We start from the raw sequence: 27735 nt of genomic DNA, 5'->3' as shown, positions 1-27735 counted from the left end.
ATATTCCTTTGCGGTTAAGGAACAGCAAAAGGTGTACAGTGACATTTCTGTCATCACCTATGGGTCAATAGAACATGTATTTAAAAGTCTTTATTGTATTTTTGGCGTGTTGTGAGAAATTTTAAATCGAGCTCTGTACTAGCTTTTGATTGAGATTCGCTAAGAGTTTTTGACTTCTAGCTTTAAGTTCCATTACGTATACACATAAACCGAGCACTAGTTTAACCGATGTCCAGTAGAGCTTCAAAACGCCCTTCCTCTAGAGGTGGCCACGTGCAAAATTCAATTGATTCCAAGAGACGCAAATGTGGACATTGTCAAAAAATTCTCAGCAAAAGACAGTTTTTTGAACATAAGCGAAGATTCTACGACTATGCGAAAAACATTTGGACGACGGACGTTGAAGAGTCAGCAGTAGATAATGAGGGATCTTCTGGGGCATCTAAAAACAGCGAAGGCTTTGAATGTCCTCATTGTGGACAACGGCTCGGTAAGAGTCAGTATTATGAACACAAAAGGCGTTTTTACGATGCCAGTAAGAATATGTGGAATTTACAAAAGCAAGCAGTCACTAGTGGAGTTATTGAAGATTTGCCTGGTAGCTCAAGTGAAGGTAATGATTTTGAAAGATTGCGAGATCGATTTGCGCGGAGCTGGCCGAGCGAGTTAATACTTAATCTATCAAATGTATCGTTGTCAGTAGTATATCATTAGGCCGGTATTGGGGAAGAAAAGAGAGGAGAATGATTTTGGATTGTAATCAGGAATTCCGATTGAATGATGTTTCTTTTGAAAAGCGGGGTACGGACTCTGTGTACTTTGAGAAATCGTGTTATTTCAAGCTGGTATAAAAAGCCAAACTAAAAAGTAATTCAATAACAGCAGTTTCATGAGTGTCATTGTTTGGACTACCCGTGGAGTACGTAGAATTAATTTTGAGGAGACTTTCATAAGTTTTAACCACTAACAAATTCTGGGGGGAAATGCGGAAATTTTAAAGGTAAATATATCTAAATCTTTAAATTCTTCTCTCCTCAATCTTCTTTCAAATTATTTTTGTTTCAGATGAGACTTGTACCTCCCAACAGAAAATAATTCTTCTAATTACTACCGGACACTAACTTCAGTATATTATATTCTATTCTATTCTATCTATCCATCCTACCGAGCCGATCCGTCCTAGCCGACCGAGCCGAGAGGAGGCGGGCGAGAGTCCGAGGGAGGCGAGGCTAGGCGAGGGGCGAGGCAGGCGAGGCGAGGGAGGCAGGAGAGCGAAGGCGAGGCGAGCGAGGCGAGGCGAGGCGAGGGAGGCAGGCGAGCGAGGCGAGCGAGAGGCGAGGTCGAGGCAGCGAGGCGAGGCAGGCGAGGCGAGCGGGCGAGGCGAGGGAGGCGAGGCGAGGCGAGCGAGGCGAGGCGCAGGAGGCGAGGCGAGGCAGCGAGGCGAGGCGAGGCGAGCGAGGCGAGCAAGGCGAGGCGAGGCGAGGCGAGGCAGGAGGAGGCATCGAGCGAGGCGAGTCAGGCGTGCGATTCTGATCATGCATGCTATTCGTTTAGATCTAGTGCTATTCTATTCGATGCATCTATTCTATTCTATCATTTACTATCTATTCTATCTATTCTATTCTATCTATTCTATTCTATTCTATTCTATTCTATTCATTCTATTCTGATTCTATTCTAGTCTATTTCTAGTCTATTCGTTATTTAGAATTTATCTATTTCTATTCTATTCTATGCTATTCTATTCTATTCTATTCTATTCTATTATATTATATATTAGTAATATCTTCATTTTAAGCGGATTTAAATAAATCATGCATTACGTGCGTACATGCCTAAGAACGGCCAATTTTAAGACCACACAACATCCGTACAGATTCAGGTACTGATAGATAAACTTTTGTTATATGGATTTGGAAAAGAATCGAATCATTGATTATTCATGTATCAATTATTTTTGAATACTAAACCAGATTATTTTAATCATTAGATCAATATATGACATCAGGATCAGTCGCGGCATCGGACGACTCTTCAAGCGAAGAAGAGGTTTGTTATACAATGAAACACCTTCGCCCATGTTGCTATTTAGCAAATTATTTACAAAGTGAATTAAAAATAACATAATCAAAACGGAAACAATTTGCAAAATGGAAGTTTCGCTCTGTTACTTGCGAAACGGTTATTTTTAAGTGAATGTACACAAATTAGTAAAAACTCTTGTTCCGAAAATCGGACGAAAATCTTGATTTGTGTCATATACGAGCTTTCAGTCATTAGACAATTTTCGAAGGCTTCATTGAAAACGTCAGTTCATTTTTGCCTCAGTGATGACTTTCTACATCCAGTTCTGAGATTAACATTCGATAATTTTGGCTTATTCAACATTCATGAAACTAAACTAAACGGGCTGATAATAATAGAAAAAACGTTTGTTTTACCTACTTTTAGGACGAGAGTGATGAGGACAAACATGATTCAGACTCGAATGCTGATGAAACGCCTGAACATTGGGATGAATTAAGTGAAGAAGATTTGCGCGATATCATTGATGAAGAAAATTCCGATGGCACTGTAAATCACGTCACGGAGGAGCAGTTTAGTATCAACAATAGGCAAAAATCACGCACATTTCTAACGTGGCTCCTATATTTTATTTTTCTTTGGCAATACTACAATCTTATCAGTGACAGAGGTATCGAAGGTCTTTTGAAGTACCTAAGTGCACTACTTTCCAAAGTAGGCGAAGGATTACCAGCAAATGCAGGATCTGACCTATTGATTTCCTTGGCTGGACTTATACCTGTAACAATGTATTCTCTGAGACGATATCTAGGTATAGACAGGGACAACTTTCAAAAATTTGTGGTTTGTGGAAAGTGCACAAAGTTATTTAAAGAGCAGGACTGTGTCAAGAAGGTAAATGGTAAATACCAAGCAAAACTTTGCGACAATGTACTTTTTCCACACTCTTCAAGACGAAAACCCTGCGGAGGCCAGCTAGTTAAAAAAGTTTTCCTGAATAATGGTTCAGTCAAATTTTACCCAATATATACTTATTGCTTTAGGAGTGTTATAGATTCGTTAGAGACGATATTGAAAAGACCAGGATTGAAGGAAAAATGTGAGGAATGGCGTGAACGAAATGTTAATGAAGATACATATGCAGACGTTATGGATGGAGACGTTTGGAAAACATTCCTAAAGTATAAAGGACGAGACTTTTTAAACCTTAAACACTCTTATGGTTTAATGCTGAACTGTGACTGGTTTCAGCCATTTAAGAGACGCAGTGATTATTCTATAGGAGTTCTGTATTTGGCTTTGATTAACTTACCAAGAGCTGAACGTTTTAAGAAAGAGAACATAATATTGGTAGGAATAATACCTGCATTAAATAAGGAACCAGCAACGCTTATGCATTTTTTGAAACCTATGGTGGACGAGTTATTAGCTTTATGGAAAGGTGTAAAAGTCAATGCCCGTGGTGCACCAGAAGGTGGAATAAAGATAAGAGCTGCTCTTCTCTGTTGTGCATCTGATATTCCTGCTGCTAGAAAATTATGCGGATTTCTATCACACGCTGCACACAAAGGATGTAGTCATTGCCTAAAAACCTTTCCTTGGGGTTTTGGAGAAAAGAAGGATTACAGCGGGTTTACAGATCGGGACAACTGGCCAAAAAGAACAGATGAGCAGCATAGACGAGATGCTCTTAAAACCACTAGATGTAAAAATAAGACTGCACAGAAACGAATGGAAAAAGAACTTGGAACAAGATACACCGAATTGTTACGACTTCCGTATTACGGTAGTATCACAATGTGTGTGATTGATCCGATGCACAATTTATTTCTGGGTACTGCTAAGCACCTTTTTAAACTCTGGAGCAATAACGAGCTTTTTTCAAGAGAGAATATTATTGAAATCGAGCGACGTATACAAAACATTAATTCCACTTCTGATCTTGGTAGATTACCACATAAAATTACAACAAACTATGGTGGTTTTACAGCTTCGCAGTGGCAAAACTGGATTCTTTATTATTCTTTGTATTGTCTCGAAGGAATTCTCCCAGAAGAACATTTGAACTGTTTACAAACTTTTGTAATCGCCTGTCGGCTACTGTGCAAGACCTCTATTTCGAAAACTGATCTCTTTTTAGCTGATAGAAAACTACTAGACTTTGCAATAAAATTTGAAAATCTTTATGGAAGAGAAGCCGTTACTCCGAATATTCATCTACATATGCATTTAAAGAAATGTGTTGAAAACTATGGAAGTGTGTTTGGTTTTTGGTGTTTCAGCTTTGAGCGTTATAACGGATTGTTAGGCAACTTTCACACCAACAACAGGTTCATTGAATCACAATTAATGAGGAAGTTTATTTGCATGAGCAGCGCTGCAGACTTGCAGTATACATTGCCGAAAGAGTACAGCGAAGTTTTCTTTCCATTTTGCAAAGCTCTTCTGAGGGATGCTATAGTGGATAATATTCAGGAGGAAATTAATCAAGATAGACTTTCTAAATTTAAAATCGCAATACGAGGAACAATAGAAAGCCTTACAGATGTGTGGACAGATTTTAGTGACGTAGCATTGCCAAATAGCTTCGTGATCTCTTCGTTTGACAACGACGACTTATTCAACCTAAAAGAAATGTATAGGAAACTTTATCCAACAGTGAATTTTGACCGTCAGCGAGTGAACCGAGCCTTTAGAAAGTATAAGTCAGTTACAGTATTCGACGAAAGACTAGGTTCAAGATTTAACACACGTCTTGATTCTTCAGGAAAGATCATGGCCTCATGGGCAGGTAATGGTGGAATAATTGAGGCAACATCTACTGGCAGACCCGGCTTTGTTTTGTTTTATTTGTGCCATACTATTGTGATCAATGGAGATCAATTAACTCATATTCTTGCAGCCGTTCAATGGTACCAAAAGAATAATCATATCACATCATATCGCAATCCATTAAGTGTTTGGGAAGCAAAACATTTTGAGGAACCAGGGCCAGCAACATTCATTCCAGTTCAGAGAATAAGCTCAAGGTTTGTCTACGGAGAACACAGAAGCGAAAACCAACATGTAATCGTTGTCTCACCCCTGATTAGACACATGTTTCAGTAATAAAAATTATTCAAAAAAATACAAAATAAATGTTTTATTCATTAATTTATTATTCAGTCTTTCTTTCTTTCTTTCTTTCTTTCTTTCTTTCTTTCACAAACTGATCCATGCCTCAGAACACTTTGTTTAATTTTAAACATACTTGATTTACGTTAATCCAAAGGTGCAAGAGCGGATTGTTATAAGCCGCTTGCTTCGCTTTTTCGGGAACTAATTTAGTTGGAAATTATTTTTCAATGTTCAGTAAATCAAATCAAAATTAAAGAAATAGAACCTCTGATGCTTTTTTATGGTATATACTATCACTTCATTTGTTCTTCTTTTTCGAATAAAGGTGAAGACCTAGCATTTGATAAATATTGCACCGAACTTCAAATCCTACACCACTGAACATATATTTGAAATAGCTGCAAATTATATCTGTCAAAATTTGTAATTTCTCTTGCAAAAATATAACCCTTTCCTCGAAATCTAATATAAAGAAAAACTTAATTAAATGGCAATGACACAAAATAATGTGTTTTAAGTTGTAGTTCGCATAAACGAAGTTAAAAAGACAAACTCAAATAGGACGAAACAGCGCTGCTGTTCACCAAATACTGGCTATTTCTGCATGGCTTTTTGGCAAGCCGTTTTAGTTTCTGCCTAGTATGATTCAGTTATTCAAAATATTTTATGATTTTCACTTTAGCTGATTAGATCTTACATAGATCCTTCGTAGACCTTCTGCATTTTCTTGCACGATATCGATCCATGCATATTTTATATTTACATTTAACTGTTACATTTTTTCTAAGTGTTCACAATTATATTCAATTTCCGTGTGCCTTAAATGGAACGGAAACATGTAGCAATGTGTATACGGCGTTGTTTCCCTTAAACGCTTAACGGAAATGTGAAGGAGGACTGGCTTTCAGAAAAGTGGATTTCCGTACCCGTAAATTTGACGGAAATTCCAAACTATCAAATTTCCGACAATATTTCCGATTTCGGAAATCTGTAATTTCGCACTGTGATGCAGGTTTGTTAGCCACTGGCTATTAATTGCTACCCTCCAAAAATGAAGACGATTTGAATGTCGTACGTATAATGCCTATAGCTCTCTTCTCGCAAAATAATCACACGTGCCTGTCGATCGACATGGAGTGCACGATGCTACAGCGCACATAAAACGTTCACGGAAGATAATATAGCTGGTAGTGACTGCATGCTTAGAATTATAAGATTTTGTCAATTTAAACAGCATATATTTTATACTTTCTGTAACTCATTAGAGGTTTTCCATTTGGTATAATGTACAATTATCATTTCATTTGTTTACAATTGTTTGATGTGAGCCAATTTAGTTTCTATGGCAACGTAAAGGCCTCTCTAATCCTGCAAACAAAACCGTTTACTTAGTATTTTACTGATTGTGTGCGACCATTATCGAATAGATCACCTGCAAACAATACTCCAAATGATCTGTCAACAAAGGACTTAGCAAAGTCATTTTATACAGGCTATCACGTCCTTGATTTATCATTGAGGCGTGAATTTGAAACTCCTGCTGGAAAGCGATAGTCTACTGGGCTCAGTCAGTGAAATTTTAGGAGAACTCGCCAACGATGTCATACAAGTGAAGCGTAGATCTATACTTGATGGTTTGACTTGCACTGGACGCAATCTAAAGAGGCCAACGCAAAGCTTCACCAAATCTGTTGGGCGACCGGAAAACAAAGTGCCAACTTAAGTACATGATGGGTCGTTGTTAATGATCCAGATAAGAACTAATCTTAGAGAGTGCCTTCTTTCCGAGCGCAGGAAAAACGGCGATTTTAATAGGCAATTGTATAAAATTGTTGCTCATGATGTTCATAGTTTGAAAAGGTTTAAAAGTGTTTTCAAGAAGACATTCAAGACATTATCAAAACATCCGCTGTTGAAGAAACTCAAGTAGCACAAAAGCCAGGAAAAAAAAATTGCATAACAAATCAGCACAACTAATTAAGCAAGTTTTTGCACGAATCATCTTTTATCACCGAAATATAGAATTGGTATTCCTGTGGTACGGACTAAGCATAGGTCCCCTCACCAAATGTAATACCGATGGTACCGATTGTACCGATGGTACACTTGGTGAAATATAGAATTGGTATTCCTGTGGTACGGACTAAGCATAGGTCCCCTCACCAAATGTAATACCGATGGTACCGATGGTACACTTGGTGAAATATAGAATTGGTATTCCTGTGGTACGGACTAAGCATATAGGTCCCCTCACCAAATGTAATACCGATGGTACCGATGGTACCGATGGTACCGATTGTACCGATGGTACACTTGGTGAAAAATAGAATTGGTATTCCTGTGGTACGGACTAAGCATATAGGTCCCCTCACCAAATGTAATACCGATGGTACAGATTGTACCGATGGTACACTTGGTGAAATATAGAATTGGTATTCCTGTGGTACGGACTAAGCATAGGTCCCCTCACCAAATGTAATACCGATGGTTACCGAATTGCTACCGATGGTACAGTTGGTGATGAATATAGAATTGTATTCCTGTGGGTACGGACTAAGCATTAGGCCCCTCACCAAATGTAATACCGATGTACCGATCACGTGAATTAATGGTATTCCTGTGGTGACAAGCATATAGGTCACCAAATGTAAACCGTGTACTTGTGAATAAGTGGTCTTCCTCGTACCTTAGTATAGTGCACAAATGTACTACGTGGACAGATGTACACTTGGTGAAATATAGGAATTGGGTCTTCCTCGCGGTATGCTTTTAGCGTATAGGTCCCCACAAACCAACCGAAAATTGGTACCGATGCTGTGGTACGGACTAAGCATATAGGTCCCCTTACCAAATGTAATACCGATGGTAACGATGTGATGGTACCGATGGTGGTGAAATATAGAATTGGTATTCCTGGGTACGGACTAAGGTCCCCTCACCAAATGTAATGGATGGTGCCTGTGGTACGGACTAAGCATATAGGTCCCCTCACCAAATGTAATACCGATGTACACCCTAAGGGTCCCCTCACCAAATGTAATACCGATGGTACACTTTGTGAAATATAGAATTGGTCTTCCTGCGGTACGGACTTAGTATAGGTCCCCTCGCCAAATGTAATACCGATGGTACAGATGGTACACTTGGTGCAATATAGAATTGGTCTTCCTGCGGTACGGACTTAGCATAGGTCCCCTCACCAAATGTAGGACCGATGGTACCGATGGTACATTTGGTGAAATATAGAATTGGTATTCCTGCGGTACGGACTGGTATAGGTCCCCTCACCAAATGTAATACCGATGGTACCGACGGCACATTTGGTGAAATATAGAATTGGTATTCCTGTGGTACGGACTAAGCATATAGGTCCCCTCACCAAATGTAATACCGATGGTACCGATGGTACCGATGGTACCCTGGTACCCACTTGGCGAAATATAGAATTGGTATTCCTGTGGTACGGACTAAGCATAGGTCCCCTCACCAAATGTAATACCGATGGTACCGATGGTACACTTGGTGAAATATAGAATTGGTATTCCTGTGGTACGGACTAAGCATATAGGTCCCCTCACCAAATGTAATACCGATGGTACCGATGGTACCGATGGTACCGATGGTACACTTGGTGAAATATAGAATTGGTATTCCTGTGGTACGGACTAAGCATATAGGTCCCCTCACCAAATGTAATACCGATGGTACCGATTGTACCGATGGTACCGATGGTACCGATGGTGGCGAAATATAGAATTGGTATTCCTGTGGTACGGACTAAGCATATAGGTCCCCTCACCAAATGTAATACCGATGGTACCGATGGTAACTTGGTGAAATATAGAATTGGTATTCCTGTGGTAAGGACTAAGCATATAGGTCCCCTCACCAAATGTAATACCGATGGTACACTTTGTGAAATATAGAAACGGACTTAGTATAGGTAAATGTAATACCGATGGTACAGATGGTACACTTGGTGAAATATAGAATTGGTCTTCCTGCGGTACGGACTTAGCATAGGTCCCCTCACCAAATGTAACCGATGGTACCGATGGTACATTTGGTGAAATATAGAATTGGTATTCCTGCGGTACGGACTTATAGGTCCCTCACCAAATGTAATACCGATGGTACCGACGGCACATTGGTGAAATATAGAATTGGTATTCCTGTGGTACGGACTAAGCATATAGGTCCCCTCACCAAATGTAATACCGATGGTACCGATGGTACCGATGGTACCGATGCACTTGGCGAAATATAGAATTGGTATTCCTGTGGTACGGACTAAGCATAGGTCCCCTCACCAAATGTAATACCGATGGTACCGAAAATATAGAATTGGTCTTCCTGCGGTACGGACTTAGGTGTACCGATGGTACCCATGGGTAATACCGATGGTACCGACGGGGTGAAATATAGAATTGGTATTCCTGTGGTACGGACTAAGCATATAGGTCCCCTCACCAAATGTAATACCGATGGTACCGATGGTACAAAAATATAGAATTGGTATTCCTGTGGTACGGACTAAGCATAGGTCCCCTCACCAAATGTAATACCGATGGTACCGATGGTACACTTGGTGAAATATAGAATTGGTATTCCTGTGGTACGGACTAAGCATATAGGTCCCCTCACCAAATGTAATACCGATGGTACCGATGGTACCGATGGTGATAAATATAGAATTGGTATTCCTGTGGTACGGACTAAGCATAGGTCCCCTCACCAAATGTAATACCGATGGTACCGATGGTACACTTGGTGAAATATAGAATTGGTATTCCTGTGGTACGGACTAAGCATATAGGTCCCCTTACCAAATGTAATACCGATGGTACCGATGGTACACTTGGTGAAATATAGAATTGGTATTCTGTGGTAGGACTACCAAGGTCCCCTCACCATGTATGTGAAAAATGGAACTTGGGTATTATATTCCGTGGTAATAAGCATAGGTCCCTCACCAAATACGATGGTTAACTTGGTGAAATTAGAATTGTATTTCTGGTACGGACAGTATAGCCCCTCACCAAGTATACCGATGTACCGATGGTACACTTGGTGAAAATAGAATGGTATCGGTAGGACTAGCATAGGTCCCCTCACCAAATGTAATACCGATGGTACCGATGGTTTCACTTGGTGAAATATAGAATTGGTATTCCTGTGGTAAGGACTAAGCATATAGGTCCCCTCACCAAATGTGGTACCGACGGCACAATTGGTGAAAATAGACTTGGTCTTTTCCTGCGGTACGGACTTTCGTAGAGGTCCCTCACCAAATGTAATACCGATGGTACCGATGGTACATTTGGTGAAATATAGAATTGGTCTTCCTGCGGTACGGACTTAGCATAGGTCCCCTCACCAAATGTAATACCGATGGTACCGATGGTACACTTGGTGAAATATAGAATTGGTATTCCTGTGGTACGGACTAAGCATATAGGTCCCCTCACCAAATGTAATACCGATGGTACCGATGGTACCGATGGTACCGATGGTACACTTGGCGAAATATAGAATTGGTATTCCTGTGGTACGGACTAAGCATAGGTCCCCTCACCAAATGTAATACCGATGGTACCGATGGTACACTTGGTGAAATATAGAATTGGTATTCCTGTGGTACGGACTAAGCATAGGTCCCCTCACCAAATGTAATACCGATGGTACCGATGGTACCGATGGTACCGATGGTACCGATGGTACACTTGGTGAAATATAGAATTGGTATTCCTGTGGTACGGACTAAGCATATAGGTCCCCTCACCAAATGTAATACCGATGGTACCGATGGTACACTTGGTGAAATATAGAATTGGTATTTCTGTGGTACGGACTAAGCATAGGTCCCCTCACCAAATGTAATGCCGATGGTAACGATTGTACCGATGGTACACTTGGTGAAATATAGAATTGGTATTCCTGTGGTACGGACTAAGCATATAGGTCCCCTCACCAAATGTAATACCGATGGTACCGATGGTTCACTTGGTGAAATATAGAATTGGTATTCCTGTGGTAAGGACTAAGCATATAGGTCCCCTCACCAAATGTAATACCGATGGTACACTTTGTGAAATATAGAATTGGTCTTCCTGCGGTACGGACTTAGTATAGGTCCCCTCGCCAAATGTAATACCGATGGTACAGATGGTACACTTGGTGAAATATAGAATTGGTCTTCCTGCGGTACGTACTTAGCATAGGTCCCCTCACCAAATGTAATACCGATGGTACCGATGGTACATTTGGTGAAATATAGAATTGGTCTTCCTGCGGTACGGACTTAGCATAGGTCCCCTCACCAAATGTAATACCGATGGTACCGATGGTACACTTGGTGAAATATAGAATTGGTATTCCTGTGGTACGGACTAAGCATATAGGTCCCCTCACCAAATGTAATACCGATGGTACCGATGGTACCGATGGTACCGATGGTACACTTGGCGAAATATAGAATTGGTCTTCCTGGGGTACGGACTAAGCATAGGTCCCCTCACCAAATGTAATACCGATGGTACCGATGGTACACTTGGCGAAATATAGAATTGGTATTCCTGTGGTACGGACTAAGCATAGGTCCCCTCACCAAATGTAATACCGATGGTACCGATGGTACCGATGGTACCGATGGTACCGATGGTACACTTGGTGAAATATAGAATTGGTATTCCTGTGGTACGGACTAAGCATATAGGTCCCCTCACCAAATGTAATACCGATGGTACCGATGGTACACTTGGTGAAATATAGAATTGGTATTTCTGTGGTACGGACTAAGCATAGGTCCCCTCACCAAATGTAATGCCGATGGTAACGATTGTACCGATGGTACACTTGGTGAAATATAGAATTGGTATTCCTGTGGTACGGACTAAGCATATAGGTCCCCTCACCAAATGTAATACCGATGGTACCGATGGTTCACTTGGTGAAATATAGAATTGGTATTCCTGTGGTAAGGACTAAGCATATAGGTCCCCTCACCAAATGTAATACCGATGGTACACTTTGTGAAATATAGAATTGGTCTTCCTGCGGTACGGACTTAGTATAGGTCCCCTCGCCAAATGTAATACCGATGGTACAGATGGTACACTTGGTGAAATATAGAATTGGTCTTCCTGCGGTACGTACTTAGCATAGGTCCCCTCACCAAATGTAATACCGATGGTACCGATGGTACATTTGGTGAAATATAGAATTGGTATTCCTGCGGTACGGACTTGGTATAGGTCCCTTCACCAAATGTAATACCGATGGTACCGACGGCACATTTGGTGAAATATAGAATTGGTCTTCCTGCGGTACGGACTTGGTATAGGTCCCCTCACCAAATGTAATACCGATGGTACCGATGGTACATTTGGTGAAATATAGAATTGGTCTTCCTGCGGTACGGACTAAGCATATAGGTCCCCTCACCAAATGTAATACCGATGGTACCGACGGTACCGATGGTACATTTGGTGAAATATAGAATTGGTCTTCCTGCTGTACGGACTTAGTATAGGTCCCCTCACCAAATGTAATACCGATGGTACCGATGGTTAAACTCATCGACAAATGAGTTGGGGTTAGGTACCAGGTCGCGCTCGGGCTGCGACAGATCGCGTCCCCGCTGGAAGGTAACCATGGCAACCGGGCCACAGCTCACCACTGGTACCTGTCACACTGAGATTCAGTGGAGTATATACTCACCTGTAGAGAACCTATTAGCAGAGGAAGGAGGGTGGGAGAAAAACTCTTGGTGCAAATCCATAAGCACTGCAAACACGGCAAGTAAGCCCCTGATAATGCCCTGGGTCCCTCCCGCACATTGTTGGGAAGACCGCTGAGCAGCATGCATTGTCTCGATTTTAACTTTGCCTAAATTTCATTTAGCCACATTTAAACTCATCGACAAATGAGTTGGGGTTAGGTACCAGGGCGAGCTCGGGCTGCGACAGATCGCATCCTCGCTGGAAGGTAACCATGGCAACCGGGCCACAGCTCACCACCGAAGATCGACCAAGGGTGCTTGGTAGAGGACACTGTGACCGGTTACCATGGTACCTCCTCATCCAAGACTAATTCCAAGCACCCCAACCTGAGAGAAACACGGAGACCGGAAGCTCGAAAAACGGTGATTTATTCAAGTTAACTCAGACGAGCAGAAGCAGAAGCAAGTGCCTCTATTGGGGTTCTAATGTAGCTCTGGAACGCGTTACTAGACCAACGACCCAAGGTCTGAATGAGGTGGTCTGGCACACCATTGCGGGCCGCAACCGTGGCTGCCCCAATCCTGAAACTATGGCTCGAGTAATTTCCCGGGACGTTTGCAACAGACAAAATGTCCCTTAGCCACTTTGTTAGAAGGACGCGGGTTAAAGGTTGTCCTGACTGGAAGAGGAACAGGGGACCCGGTGAGTCTCCCCGAAGTGCCATGTATGAGAGTATTGCTTCAACCGCGCATAGAGGGGGTTTAGCTCTCCTAATGAAGATATGACACCCCTTGCGAAACGGGTCAGTCTTAGATGCCTTGACGTTGACACGAAAACAGGTAGTAGACGTCGTGGAGTCCACGGCTATGTCGCGAACGTTTAAATGTATCTCAGGAGAGTAACAATTAAGATTTGGCACAGTGAACTCTGCAGAACGAAGAAACCCAAAATAGGCTAAGCAACATGCTGCCCAAAACATCCTATGGTCCGCCAGGTCCATGTTCAGATGCCTGAAAATGATCCACATTATGTCGTCGGTAACAGGTAGTCGTTGAGATTTTTTAAGGCCTTGCGCGCGGTTGATCCCCTTGATGACTCTCTGTAGCCGCAAACAATTACGGAGAGGGTCAGGTAAACCCATCTCGACGTGAAGAGCACGGACTTCGGATAAATATACCTTGATTGATGCATGACCAATAGAGCTGGAAAGGAACGTGGCGAAAAGACACAAGGTCCATTCGTCGGCTGGGCAGGGGGAGCCATTTGCGTGAATTTTACCCAGTTGCGTACAAAATTCCATAAACCTCTTTTGGCCGCTTGCATAGGAACGTCGGGTGGAGTGTGCTAGACCCTGTATGAGAAATTCGCGGCAGCGAGCATCTAGAGAGCCAGTGTGAGCTCCTCCAGAAGCCAAGCAGGAATCGGGGTTGGAGACGGTTGGGCCCATGGTGCAAGTTGAAAGAAGACCTGCCAACGAAAACGAGAAAGGGCGTCAGCAATAGGGTTCTTTTCTCCTGGGACATGCTGGGCGGAGAAAGTGAAACTGGATTTGGCAGCGACTAACAGTAGACTGCGTACGAGGCCCATGATAGGAGGGACTTTGGAGGTTCTTGAGTTGAGGATCGCAACCACCGCCTCATTATCAGATCTAAAGAGAACGTGTTGCTTCACCCACTGATGACCCCAGACATGACCTGCAATAACAATCGGGAAGAGCTCTTTGTACGCTATTGAAAGGGGTATTTGAAGTTCGAACCACACGCCATTGAACCATTTCTCGTTCCAGAAAGCTCCGTAGCCCAACGCACCAGCGGCGTCAGAAGTGACAACTACCGTAGGGACTGGGGATAAGCCAGGATATATCCAAAAACTAACACCGTTCCAGGACTCGAGAAACTCACGCCACCAATTAAGATCCAAGTGGAATTCAGCATTAAGGCGGATGGGGTGGGATGCATCCCTAAAACAGCACAGTAGGTTTATCATGCGACGAATGAATGTGCGACCCGGCCAGACGACCTTAGCAGCATGGTGCAAGTGACCAATAAGAGATTCGAGGTCCTTTCGACGGCACCATCGACGATAAGCCCAAGAGTCGAGCAACAACCGCAGCCTTGATAGCTTGAGCTCCGGTAAGCGGGCAACTTGATTGAGAGAGTCGAGTTCGATACCCAAAACCACAAGTGAGGTAGATGGACCTTCACACTTCTCGGGGTGAAGAGGGATGCCGAGATACGAACAGACGTTGATGGCGGTGCTTAAATTGCGGCTGCACACATTGGCACCTGGAGGGCCGGCCATGATAAAGTCATCCAAGTAATGTAGCAGGTCAGAGACGTCATAATTATGGCGCAGAATCCACTCCACCATACACGCGATTGAGTCAAAGATAAAAGGTGCGGAACGAAGACCAAACGGAAGGGCTAAGTCCACATAGTAATTATCACGCCATTTCATTCCTAAGAGAACGCGATCAGCAGGATGAACAGCAACATTCCGAAAGGCTGACAGAATGTCGAATTTAGCGATAAGCGCACCAATGCCTAACTTGCTAATCATTGTTATGATGTCATCGACTTTTATATATTGAAGGGAAAAGCTGTCCGGATCTATTCCATCGTTCACACTCGAGCCCTCAGGGGAGGACAAGTCCACAATGAGACGCCACTTTCCCGGTTGGCCGCTCTTGGGGATAACTCCGAAACTGCTTATGTGCAGGTTCGGTATGGGTGGACTATCAAATGAGCCGGCGACCCTGCCTAAAGCCACTTCGTTGCTCAAATACTCGTCAATCACTACGGGGTGTTCTTCCGCAGACTTCTTGTTACGCTTAGCTGGCTTAAGGGGAGCCTCGTTGAAGCCCAGCCTGAAACCATGGTAAATGCCACTCAACACATACGAAACTCGATTTAGATCAGGATAACTTTGTAACTCCAACGCGAAGTGGTCGCCCTTGAGAGGCGACACTGCGGAAACTGGAGGAAGAGCTGGAAGGGCTGAAAGGAAAAATGCGTCCCGATTACAGACCTGGTTGGAAGAAGAAGAAATAGGGGGGGTGGGGGTAGTATACTCGTGTCAGAGGGTAAATAAAGAGGCTAGTCAGCATGAGAGAGAAGAAGGCTCGAGTGAAGGATTCTGGATGCAGCGCGATATGCGATGTCAAGGGGTAAGCAAGGGGTTATATAACCTCAACCGAATGCAGAATAAATTCGGACCGGCAAGTTGCGTGGCGAGCAGAACCAACGGTAATAACAGCAGGACACGACATCAAAATTATTGTGTAGGCGATAATCGAGCGAACTATGTCCGTATATGGCAACGGTTACAAGTCGCTAGAACGTAACGATGAGTAGAACGCTATCGATGAATACGGCAAGCAAACCGTCGTAGCAAGCGAGGAAGAATGAGGCAGGCGGTGTGCAGCCGCTGTCGAAACAGCTACGTCGCTAGGGCGAGCCCAACGAGCAAGCATGCAATGGCAATGAATACGACCGGCAAACTGTCGTAACAAACGATAGGGGATAATGCGCTATACTGAACTGTAGAGGCAGCCGGTTAAACGACTAATTCACTTTATTACATAAGCAAAGTGAGTCATGCGCTATACTGAATCGTGGAGGCCACCGATTAAACGATCAACCAACTTTATTACTTAAGCAAAGTAAAAGTGGCTATGGCGAGCCCAACGAGCAAGCATGCAATGGCAATGAATACGACCGGCAAACTGTCGTAGCAAACGATAGCGGATATTGCGCTATACTGAACTGTAGAGGCAACCGGTTAAACGACTAACTGACTTTATTACATAAGCAAAGTAAAAGTGGCTAAGGCGAGCCCAACGGGCCAGCACGCAATGGCAATGAATACGACCGGCCAACTGTCGTAGCAAGCGATAGGGGCGATAATGCACTTTACTGAACTGTAGAGGCAACCGCTTAACGACTAACCAACTTTTACGCAAGCAACATAAAAATCACTAGGGCGAGCCCAACGAGCAAAACACGCAGTGGCAAAGTCCAACCAACTTTATTAGTTAAGCAAAATATAAAGTACGAGGAAAGTGCAAAGGCAATGAATACGACAGGTGAAGAGTCGTAGCAACGATTGCGAAACAATATTAACATCTACTGTGAGAGAGTCGATAAAACTAAAACTTAAAGTGTTATGACTAAGTAGGCCATTGTTTGTAGTATGGTAAACATATTTAAAGTTAATTGCAATGTGGACAGCATGTAAACTGTCGCGTCGACCCATCGGCTTGACAAGTCGGAGAACTATTATATTGCAAGGACTTCGAATGTACATATCAAACGGGAGGCTAAAGTGCCTGGAAAGCCGGGCCAAGGTCAGTACTTACGGTACTTTGTGCTTGAAGAGGAAGGCGACGCAGGACGGCCCATTCTCTCAGACGCGGGATTCTCGTCGCGGTGGCAATCGACTGCAGGATGGCTGCCCGAGCACTTAGAACATTTATGGGCATACCGGCATGGGTTGTAGGGTGATGAACAATGCCCCTTATTCCATGAAATACAAATGGTGCTGCTCTAAGATGGCCTTTGGGATGCGCCAGCGGTGTGGAAGTTGTAAAGCTGGACGTTTATCTGTGACCAGTCGGTCAGGTGAGTTGCCGCGGCGTGTTCGCGGAAGGCTTGGTCGTAAGTAAACCACGCACGGCCCCCGAAAAGACGGTAAGTGCGGACAATAAGTAGCTTATACAAGACCAGGTCCTTCCAGCGTTGAGGAAAATGGGATGACAGTATCAGTGAGAAGATAGAAAACGCCTCGGTCCAACTAACTATGTCGTCGAATCGGCGTTTGGTTTTCTTTGGCTGGCTTGTAAGCACTAATAAACGACCATCTAGCATGATTTGGGGTTCATCAGCCGTTGCTGGGGCCAAGTTCGCGGGCATCAAATCGTTCAGGTCGATAAATTTTCCTGAAACAATCTGTGACACCAATTTGGATGGAATGGACGAATATCCAGGGCCTACTACGAAAGGCTTGTATAATGTGGGCATGATGGAAGCCCAGGGGGATGACGCTGAAAACAACGAGCTTGGCGTACTGCCAGTGGAGCTCTCGCTTAATGAGGGAGGCAACGAAGCGTTGGCGTTTGGCAATGAAAATGTTGGTAAAAAGGAAGGAACTGTTGACCTACCTCCGCTGAGGGAGCTTGCTGGGGTTTGACTGGGAGGTACAGCTCCGCTTGGATCTAGAAAAGACGTTATTGTAGAGGTGAACGAGCCATCAAGGAGCGACGAAGAGGCTTGAGTTGGTGTGGTGTTTTGAGTCGCCATTGCCTGGCTGACAGCGAGCTGAATAGCCGCCAAAACGTTTGAAAACCGCGACGCTGAAGGCGAGCCAGACGACAAGGTAGAGGATGTCGTCGACTTGGAAATTTCTGGAGAGGTTTTACTCATGTTTACAGTGAAAAAGAGGGGGGAAAACAGAGAAAAACTAGAAAAACTCTTGGTGCAAATCCACCAGCACTGCAAACACGGCAAGTAAACCCGTGATAATGCCCTGGGTCCCTCCCGCACATTGTTGGGAAGACCGCTGAGCAGCATGCATTGTCTCGATTTTAACTTTGCCTAAATTTCATTTAGCTACATTACACTTGGTGAAATATAGAATTGGTCTTCCTGCGGTACGGATTTGGTATAGGTCCCCTCACCAAATGTAATACCAATGGTACCGATGGTGAAATATATAGAATTGGTTTTCCTGTGGTAAAGCAAAGCGTGTAATTTTTGGAAAAGAAATGGCGGATGCTATAAATGTCGGAGAACTGCTGAAATATGAAAGTTTTTACTCATCTGGAGGCCAATCACTGCGTATTTTGATCGTAATTTTTTCATGTGGGTAAAGACTTGAATGTCTAACCTATTTTGACTGATCAAGTTATGAAAAAGGAATTTAATTTTGTTATAGAATGTATGACTTTTGGAACTGAAGTTGATCTCGTCTTCTCGAAAATATGAGGTCAGTACATACAACACTCATAGAGCATTACAATGTTATATGTACTAATTGCTTATAATATTTTCTAGCAAACAAAATATCGAATAAGATTTTATTCTAAGTGTGAGTACTTAGACTCAATTAATGTTTGCTTCGTTTCGTGAGATTAGGATTTGATTGAAGGGAATTTGAATTACAGCGAAACTATAAAGGATAAAAGGTCAATGAAATAATGTGATAATTTACGACCTACTTTTACTCTGGAAATGACTTTTATAATTTTAAGAAAGGTTGATAAATTATATATTAAAAGGTTTTGTTAAACAGATTAAGCAATTTACCAGATAACTTGGGCAGATAATGAAGGCATTGGAAAGTTGCCTGATTGCTATACTTTTTAGTTTGAATGCTCGACACTAATAAAAGTCTTGGAATTGTTTATCAATCATGAAAAAAAACCCCAGAATATAGAGAGTGAGAGTAAATCATACTACAAAAAAGTAAATTATCAATAATATGACATCTTGATAGCTATTGTACTTTTGATCAATATAGACCCTTACTAATTAATTACATATGAAATTGGTATCACAGTTGTCTTTCTGGCCGTCAACAACGGGTTATTTCAAATGGGAATATAGCTGACTGGAAGTGGCTACCACCCAAGGAAGTGTCAGTGGGCCTTACCTGTTCAACTTATTTACTGTATATAAATGATTTGAAAATTAGTGATAACACATGCATCAACAAATCAGTTATTATGAAATACATGTATGCTTATGACACAACTATTGTATCACCTGTAAGGCATCACAATTGCAATATTTTTGACAACTCTCATGTTTACGTTAAAGAGTATCTTAACTGGACAAGTTTAATACATCAAATTGTAAAGAGGTTATATTTAGAAAGAAGGGTGATAATGATGATTACAACAACTGTATTGAACAGATACCACAATGTAAGGAGCTTATTGGAATAACATGACAGTCAAATAACAGATATGACAAGCATGTTAAAGAAATGCTATGTGATATTAATACATAAGGGCCTGTTGGTGATAAGTGTTAGGAAATAATTAATTAAAAGAAATAATTTAGTCTTAGAAAAAAATTCTTATTTGCTTAAGCACATAACAGATGCTCATAGTTTTTCAATCGCATCTTATTGTGGATTTATATTATTTCAGTTGTTAATTGTTTTATCATTACAAGTTTTCTTGTATTAATATAACATAAAAAACTACCCTCAAACTTGGCAAATGTGCTAAATTTGAGGTGCTTTTTCCACCATTTTAAGAGAATTTTGCTAAATTGCTCATATCAAAATTTGAAAAAAATATAGATGGGTCTTTATGTAACCCACTATCCATTTACCTTCTGTAATACCCACATGGGCCTTACTAATCAATGAAATGATAAGCGATTCTGAGACAATTTATTTGCTAAATTCATTGCACAGTGAACTACAGGGCCATAATCATAGAGTAATAAAAATTACTGTGTTATTTTAGTTGTCACTACTGTATATTAACTATTAAATAAATAAATGAAGAAATAAAATAAATGGGATCTAGCAGTGGCATTTCTACAGAGTAGCTAATCATCCACTGTAATACCAATTGGAATTTAGGAGTTGATTTTTGCGGAGGGAGGAAAGCCGGAGAACCTGGAAAACCCTCAAAGAACATGAGAGAACCAACAAACAACTCTACTCACATTCGACACTGAGACCAGAAGGACTCAAACCCCGGTCGCTTTGGTGAGAGGTGAGCGCTCTCACCGCTACACCACCCATGCTTCTCACAAGACTACCAAGATTTGTGTGTCTGGGGCTTCAACAAGTTAACTACAGTAGAAGCATAAAGGTGCTGAAGTAAACAACTTGTGATAATAGAATTATAGGTTTAAAAGAAAACACTTACTACATTCAGAGTGTATTTTTGAGGTGAATGCTATAACTCACTCTTGATGTTGGTCACTTTGAATATGCATCAGAAATATGGGAACCATGCTTCATTGGTGATATCAATCAAGAGTAGAAAGGATACAACGACATGTTACAAAAATATATCCTCAAAATGCCATTCTCATTCACAAAGTCTTATAGTTCAATCTTTACTATCAATACTTACTGGCATGAATACATGGATATAGTTTTATCTTAATTGATTATGCCGGGTCTGGTACACTGAAATTCCCACCTATTATTACCTGTTATTTATTGTATACGACCATCAAGATCTTGAAGCAGCATGAATGTTATAAAGTGCACAATGCAGAATTTTTACAAAACAGAAAACTATATTCTCAAAGAATAATTGCATGCACCTATTCTAAAAGACACCTATTTACAAAGCAATTCATAAATGTTACGATTTTAACTTTAGGTAGTAAAAATTCATGATTTCTCTTTCTGAGACTGCATATTTTCTTTGGAGGTAAAAGGTCCTTGAGTGTAGGTTTGGGTGTACTGATCAAGTCAGATGATCTGCTCAATGGGAGTGACATGGTCAATACACCCAAACTTGCAAGATCTATTCTATACTCTATCAATCTGTTCTTTAATTATCATCAGGAGGGCATGGGCGGTTTTTAGATAGGGGCACGTTTTTCAAAACAGACTGGAAATGATTGGGGGGGGGGGGGGGGGGGGGGGGAATGGTCATTTTTAATTTTTGGCAAAATAGTTTGGGGGTACAATTCTATATCCATATTTCCCTAAGTTTAAAAAAGGGAATATATGATATCCTACCGATATTCATAAATGATAAGGATATAGTTTTAAATTTAATAATTGAAAATAAAAGTGACTATACACCCTTTGCAAAGATGTTACTATTAGTTATGCAAAGAAAAACTGTTAATGTTAAAAATATATATATATTATATATATATCATAGTTGAATTTTACTTTATTGAATTACGTAGATGAAATCGAAGTACAAGAGATCGATGGATAGATCCGTCTTAGCGACTTGAAAACGGCGCATCACATAAGAGTCGATTATTTTCCAATGATTATTTACTTTTCAAACTTAATTAATTAATTCGTGCATTTTGCATATGAATTAACTTCACCATCTGTACCGTCGGTAAAATACTTTTACCGTCCGTATCAGATCGTCTATTTTGGACATGTATGGAAAAAAAAGTTACAAAGCTCATGATGGTAGAGTTAAAGCAGAAGTACATAAATCTAGACGAAGAAAAGATAGTTCGTTCTCTAGTTTACCTCCCTTGTAGAAAGTATTTCATTGACAAAATAGTCTTCGCTATGAGATGAGCAAAATCCTTAGATGAAAACTGAATGATGTATTTTCAGCACAGCCTTTCTTGTCAAAGTCTAGAATCAACAGCATCGCTGGCTTCACTTGGATCGCTAGCTCTTACGTGAGGTAGAAGCATGCAACAGCACCGCCAAAAAGAACCAAAAATAAAACGATATCTAATGTTGTAAGAGATTCTTGATGTAAGTTTTTCATAATAACGGATGAAGAAGACGAAACTGAAACCTCGAGCTTTGAGCTCCTTCAAGCTGCAAAACCATAAAAATAGCAAATATTTTGCAAAAACATAATTGCCTTCACAGTTGCTTTTGTTAAGGAAATGATTTTCAAAAGGCATTAGAATGCAAACAGAAAAGCCAGGAAATATAGAATAGTCATGAAAAGTCAGAAGAATAGACTTGACTATCGTACACTACACTATCGTAACTTCCATCATCCTGAGTGGAAAAGTTGGAGAATTTTAGTGTTCAAAGAATCACCTTTCCTGAAAATAAAACGCGTATTTTGTTCATTGTACAGCAACTTTAAGTAATTAAGTTCATTATTTAGTTCATTTTCTATTATCAGTACCATTTATAAGAGAATGTACGAAGAAAAGTTAATCAAACTGATCAATTAATTAAAATTTAAATATTTAAAACAAATGCATCTTTATCTGTTTCATTAGTTGTAGGTGAATGGCTTGCACCATACACTCGGTTTAACAAAGAATATTTTAACGCATAAGGATATAAGAATTGTAAAGTAATACGTAGGCGTTGTTAATCTCTTTTCATTCTCTAGGGACGTAAAGGCTTTATTTTGATGGAGCTTGTAAAAAAAAGATTTTCACGAAAATGATTTTTGTCAATGATGTGTCTCTGCAACACCTAATATTAAAAGGCAATAAAAACTGAACGTTATCCTGAGAAGTCTACGTCTGAAGTCCTTTTTATTCTACTTGCATATATGATGCTGCACAACTTGTTTGTGAGAGAGCTATGACAATTTATTAATTAAATACTTTAGGGCTTTACCAATAAATGATCGTCAACGATGTGTCTCTGAAACACCTTCCAATTAGGGCAAGTAATAAATAAACTTAGGAAATATGCTTTCTCAATTATTTCGAACTCATAACTTGGTGCTTGGTATTTAAAAGCTGCATTAACAGTACACGTGTTTGTGAGAGAAGTATGACACTTTATTGAATACCTTTAGGGCATTAGCAATAATTGTTTGTAATAGAGCGCTGTCAATCAAAGGTATAAAACCATTACTTCATTTCCAAATGCAACCAAAATTCTACGGGGTTTTATAGTTTTCAAAGGTTTAGCCGATTTCAATAAATGCATCCCTCCTTCTAAGTAATAGAACCAAATAATCCAGAATGTATATCTAGCAATTATTCGAATGCCATTTGGCATAATTCAATTTCTGGCCACCAACAAAGAAAGGTGTTGGTTTGGAAAGTATGGCCCCAGGGAAGGAACTATGAGCCTCTATTGGTCGCATAATTAAATGAGCGTTAGAATTAAATACTTATTGTCAGCGACTGCTTAAACGCGAGGTAGATTTAAGTGGATGGCTTGAGTTTTTCATGACGCAAAAAAAGTTTGAGACGTTTCATTGAAGAGTTTACAGTAAGTCATTGATCCTTTAGAGATCCTTTAAAAAGCAGACACTTGTTGCATAAAGACTAAAGACAAAAATGTCTTGTTGGAGGGGAGTTGGTAACGTTACCTTGCATATAGGGGCGCCTTGCATATAGGGGGCGCCTTGCATATAGGGGCGCCTTGCATATAGGGGCGCCTTGCATATAGGGGCGCCTTGCATATAGGGGCGCCTTGCATATAGGGGCGCCTTGCATATAGGGGCGCCTTGCATATAGGGGCACTTTCCATAAAAGGCCATCGGTTGAATGATATATGATATGAATTGTATACTGCTGCAAACTAAAACATAGAATATATCGAATAAGGTTGTGTGAATGTAAAAGATTGAAAAAATCAAACTAAAACATGTACGATTTACAAGAGTCTATCCGTGTTTTGAGACCGGTTTTAGCGAGATTGTTTAGCGATCACTGCCTGAATTAAAAGCACGTTAAATCTCGCAGCAATCATGTATTAATGCAGGGGTTTATAAACATCTATTGACTACTAGTGCTGGTTGTATTACATGATTCATTTACAAGGATCTCTTTTATCAAATATAAGCCGAAAGCGCCATTACAGACATAAACTTCATAAACCAGTCACGTAAATATATCAGAGAAATGTTGAAAACCAAATTCGAAAAATTAACTTTACTGCTATGAAACAAACACCGTAGTGATCTAAAGGATTAAGCGGTATCAATGTAAAAGTTTCAAGAGAAATTGATTCACTGTTGTAATCTAGGGGCGCCTACTAACGTTACCTTGCATATAGGGGCGCCTTGCATATAGGGGCGCCTTGCATATAGGGGCGCCTTGTATATAGGGGCGCCATGAATATAGGGGCGCCTTGCATATAGGGGCGCCTTGCATATAGAGGCGCCTTGCATATAGGGGCGCCTACTTACGTTACCTTGCATATAGGGGCGCCTACTAACGTTATCTTGCATATAGGGGCGCCTACTTACGTTACCTTGCATATAGGGGCGCCTACTAACGTTACCTTGCATATAGGGGCGCCTACTTACGTTACCTTGCATATAGGGGCGCCTACTTACGTTACCTTGCATATAGGGGCGCCTACTTGATCAGAATGTAGGGGGAAAATAGCAAGCAGGTAGCAGAATCAGGTCGGACAATATGGAGGCGGATAGTAAAAACAATAGATGTGAAAATTATTGTTTTCAAAAAACAAAACATTTTCCCCCCCTGTTGTCGGCAAGGTGTGAGCGGTACCAATTGTCGGCAGGTCGGTCTTCTCTGTTAAAATTGTTAATTCTTTTGTAGATTTCGATGAATTCTTTGATCAGTCTTTATCTTGAGTCATTAATTCTTCAATCATTTTTAGCGGATATACTGACTGACAGCATCGAAAAGTGTAAAATTTGTTTAAAAAAATTGTTATCAAAAAAAAGAGTTCTTGTTATTTTGATGGCATCAAACTGGCTGGAGTTAATAAATTTGCAAACTCCTTTCAGCACAGATAAGATAATTGAAATGTGAGATTATGGATAAACGCGTTTTGGCTATAACTAGTAATAGCTTTCATCAAAGTGATGATGAAAATGTGTGAAGCGCGTGTATGTAAACAAAGCCTGTGAAGAGGCAATGAAGCAATGAATGATGTAGGCTATCACTAGTCCTAGCCAAAACGTCATGTTTTTTAAACGTTCCACGCATGCTATCCGTAAACAAGAATTTGAAATATCATGTCTGAACGCGAAACCTCAAAGAGGACTACAGATAAGACAATCTGCAAAAATCTCTCAACTATTACTGGGTTGCGTAAATGCCTTGTTTTTTTTAAACTATGGTCTGCTCTATACGAAATGGCAAATCTGTGCAAGATCACACATAAATGGATTTGAATGACGTGTTCATAGATTCATGAATCATACGCTGGCTCGCATGCGCAGCTGAGGCTGTGACTTTAGGCTCTCCTTAGTTAGAAGTAATATTAATGAGCAGTTAAAGAATATTTCTAAGAATCCGCATTTTTTTGCAATTCACCATATTTGTTTTTATTTTATTCCGGTTCGGTATCCTAAAAAAACTTCCGTTCTGATTTGCTGTTTGAGCGGGCGGTATTTTTTCAATATCTGCTCGCGCTCGTGGTCCGGTATTCTTTGCAGCTAAACAACAAAACAAAACGATAACAAAAACAAGTAAAAAAACACGGGGGAAAAATTATTTGGCATTGCGTTTTCAATTATTGGAATCAATAATTATGTAGTTAGTGACCGCAAAAAAAGTACCTTTTTATCTGCTTTTCGAATTTCCTTTAAAGGACTAAACTTGAGAAAAGATAGGAAATTTCATCACATCCATTCAAAGAAAAAACACTAAATAAAAAGGTACCTTTTCTAATATTTGAATTTATTCTTACAATCCTATGAAAAGTGTAGGATTATTGACGCTGTAAGAAAGAAAAAAAATTGTAAAAGCTGAATTTATTGTGATTTTAAATTCTAAATTCAGAATTTACAAAGAAAGTAGAATAGCCACAATCTATCACTGATTTTGTTGTCAGTGCAATTTTAGATGGAGCCTATTAACTAAGTATAAAAATATTTTAATAGTGACGTTAGTAACGCAATGCTGTTTTTCTCCTGTTACAAAACCGCATCTGTCTAGTTTTACTAATCGATCCACTTCACTGGTTAAAAGATATACGAAAGCGGTACATTTTTATTAAAATAAAACATTCAAAAGGTGTACACGTTTGAATAAATTTGATGTGAGAAAAATTAAGTGTTCGGAAGTACTGAAAGAAAGATACACAAAAAATTTTCTAAAGTGCCCCCCCCAAATAACGGTACAAGCTCCAGATACCAGCACATTGGGCAACCCATACACGTTCCAGAAGTGTATGGTTTGTTTAAGAATTAAACAGGGGCGTGCGGTATTAGCGTGAAATCGCGTTCCTTTTTTAATTTCAATTTGAATTTATTTCGAATCTTTTTCAAATTTGCTTTGAACGCGGAATATTACTTCTCATGAACCATTTTTTAATTATCGTGAGCTGTACGGAGAATGAGCTCGGCTGATAATATACTGAAGCTGTCATGAAGTGGCTTATCGTGAATAAAAATCATAATTTCTGATGAACAATATTTAAAATGACACTATGAGCTCCAATATTTTGTTTATTTTTATTTTTTTTCGTCTTTGGTTAAAAATGTAAGTCAATAACAGTCACATTGGGATAAAAGAATATGCACATATCATTTTTGTAACGGTCATCAAGATCGCTGCTTTTCAATGTATGGTAGAAGACTAGTGTTGCCACTTGACTTGGTAAAAGGTTATTCTGGAGTAGGGCTTCACATGAGGCAATTTCTATTTCATACTAACATATCAAGCTGAAAAACAACGGACTTATGTCGTTATCAATGTATTTGAACAGTTGGTTAACATATTAACTATCTTGTCAAACCAGGTTGTTTAATATTATACTTTTATTATCATATTTATTATACAATTATTGATCATGATATCAACCCACATGTGTTTATAAAAACGGTTCGAGTACTTGAACATTTACGATAAAGATGTATAATAAAAATAGATTACATTATATATACTATATTTTATAATATGGATTATTATCATCGATTGTAAGCGCCTAGAACAATTATTGATATAGACGCTATACAAAATGAAGCTTATTACTATGATATTTATTATTATAGATTATCATGATTAGATATTACCAAGGCCGGATTATGTTACGAGTGGAAAGCGAAAATACAGCTAGCTTCACAAGTAAAATTGTCTGGCTGTAAGCAGTGTTGATAATATTCATTGTACGCGACGAATATAAATGAGAAAGAGTGCATGAAGTAACAACGATTTTTATGCACACAAGCAGACTGAAAGCTAGGACCTCAAGGAGATCAACAAAACAAACTTACTCAAAGAAGAAAAAAAATTAAGACGTTAGAACATTCGTGTATTATCACTCGGTTAATTCCGCTATGAAAATG

General features: G+C 40.3%; 2 protein-coding genes and 1 long non-coding RNA gene across 3 annotated transcripts; 2 read left to right on the top strand and 1 right to left on the bottom strand.

Moving 5' to 3' along the window:
* Positions 1-228: 228 nt before the first annotated feature.
* LOC148911283 (uncharacterized) lies at positions 229-5133 on the top strand. The gene is made up of 3 exons (XM_089029929.1): positions 229-613; positions 1991-2049; positions 2452-5133. The coding sequence occupies exons 1-3, from the start codon at positions 229-231 to the stop codon at positions 5131-5133; spliced, it is 3126 nt and encodes a 1041-aa protein (XP_088886055.1).
* An 8160-nt stretch (positions 5134-13293) lies between these two features.
* On the bottom strand, positions 13294-13903 carry LOC148911282 (uncharacterized). The gene has a single exon (XM_089029854.1). It carries the CDS (start codon positions 13888-13890, stop codon positions 13300-13302), a length of 591 nt encoding a protein of 196 aa, XP_088885980.1. The 5' UTR covers positions 13891-13903; the 3' UTR covers positions 13294-13299.
* A 4487-nt stretch (positions 13904-18390) lies between these two features.
* Positions 18391-20451, top strand: LOC148911281 (uncharacterized). Its single transcript, XR_016119637.1, has 2 exons — positions 18391-18845; positions 19419-20451. It is a non-coding gene; the product is annotated as an uncharacterized LOC148911281 (long non-coding RNA).
* The last annotated feature ends 7284 nt before the right edge of the window (positions 20452-27735 follow it).

This window comes from Actinia tenebrosa, unplaced genomic scaffold (assembly GCF_029948245.1).
Source record: "Actinia tenebrosa isolate PJP-AT-01 unplaced genomic scaffold, QUT_ActTen_1.0 PGA_scaffold14__42_contigs__length_11649687, whole genome shotgun sequence".
NCBI lineage: Eukaryota > Metazoa > Cnidaria > Anthozoa > Actiniaria > Actiniidae > Actinia > Actinia tenebrosa.
This window is presented reverse-complemented; position numbering and strand designations above follow the sequence as displayed.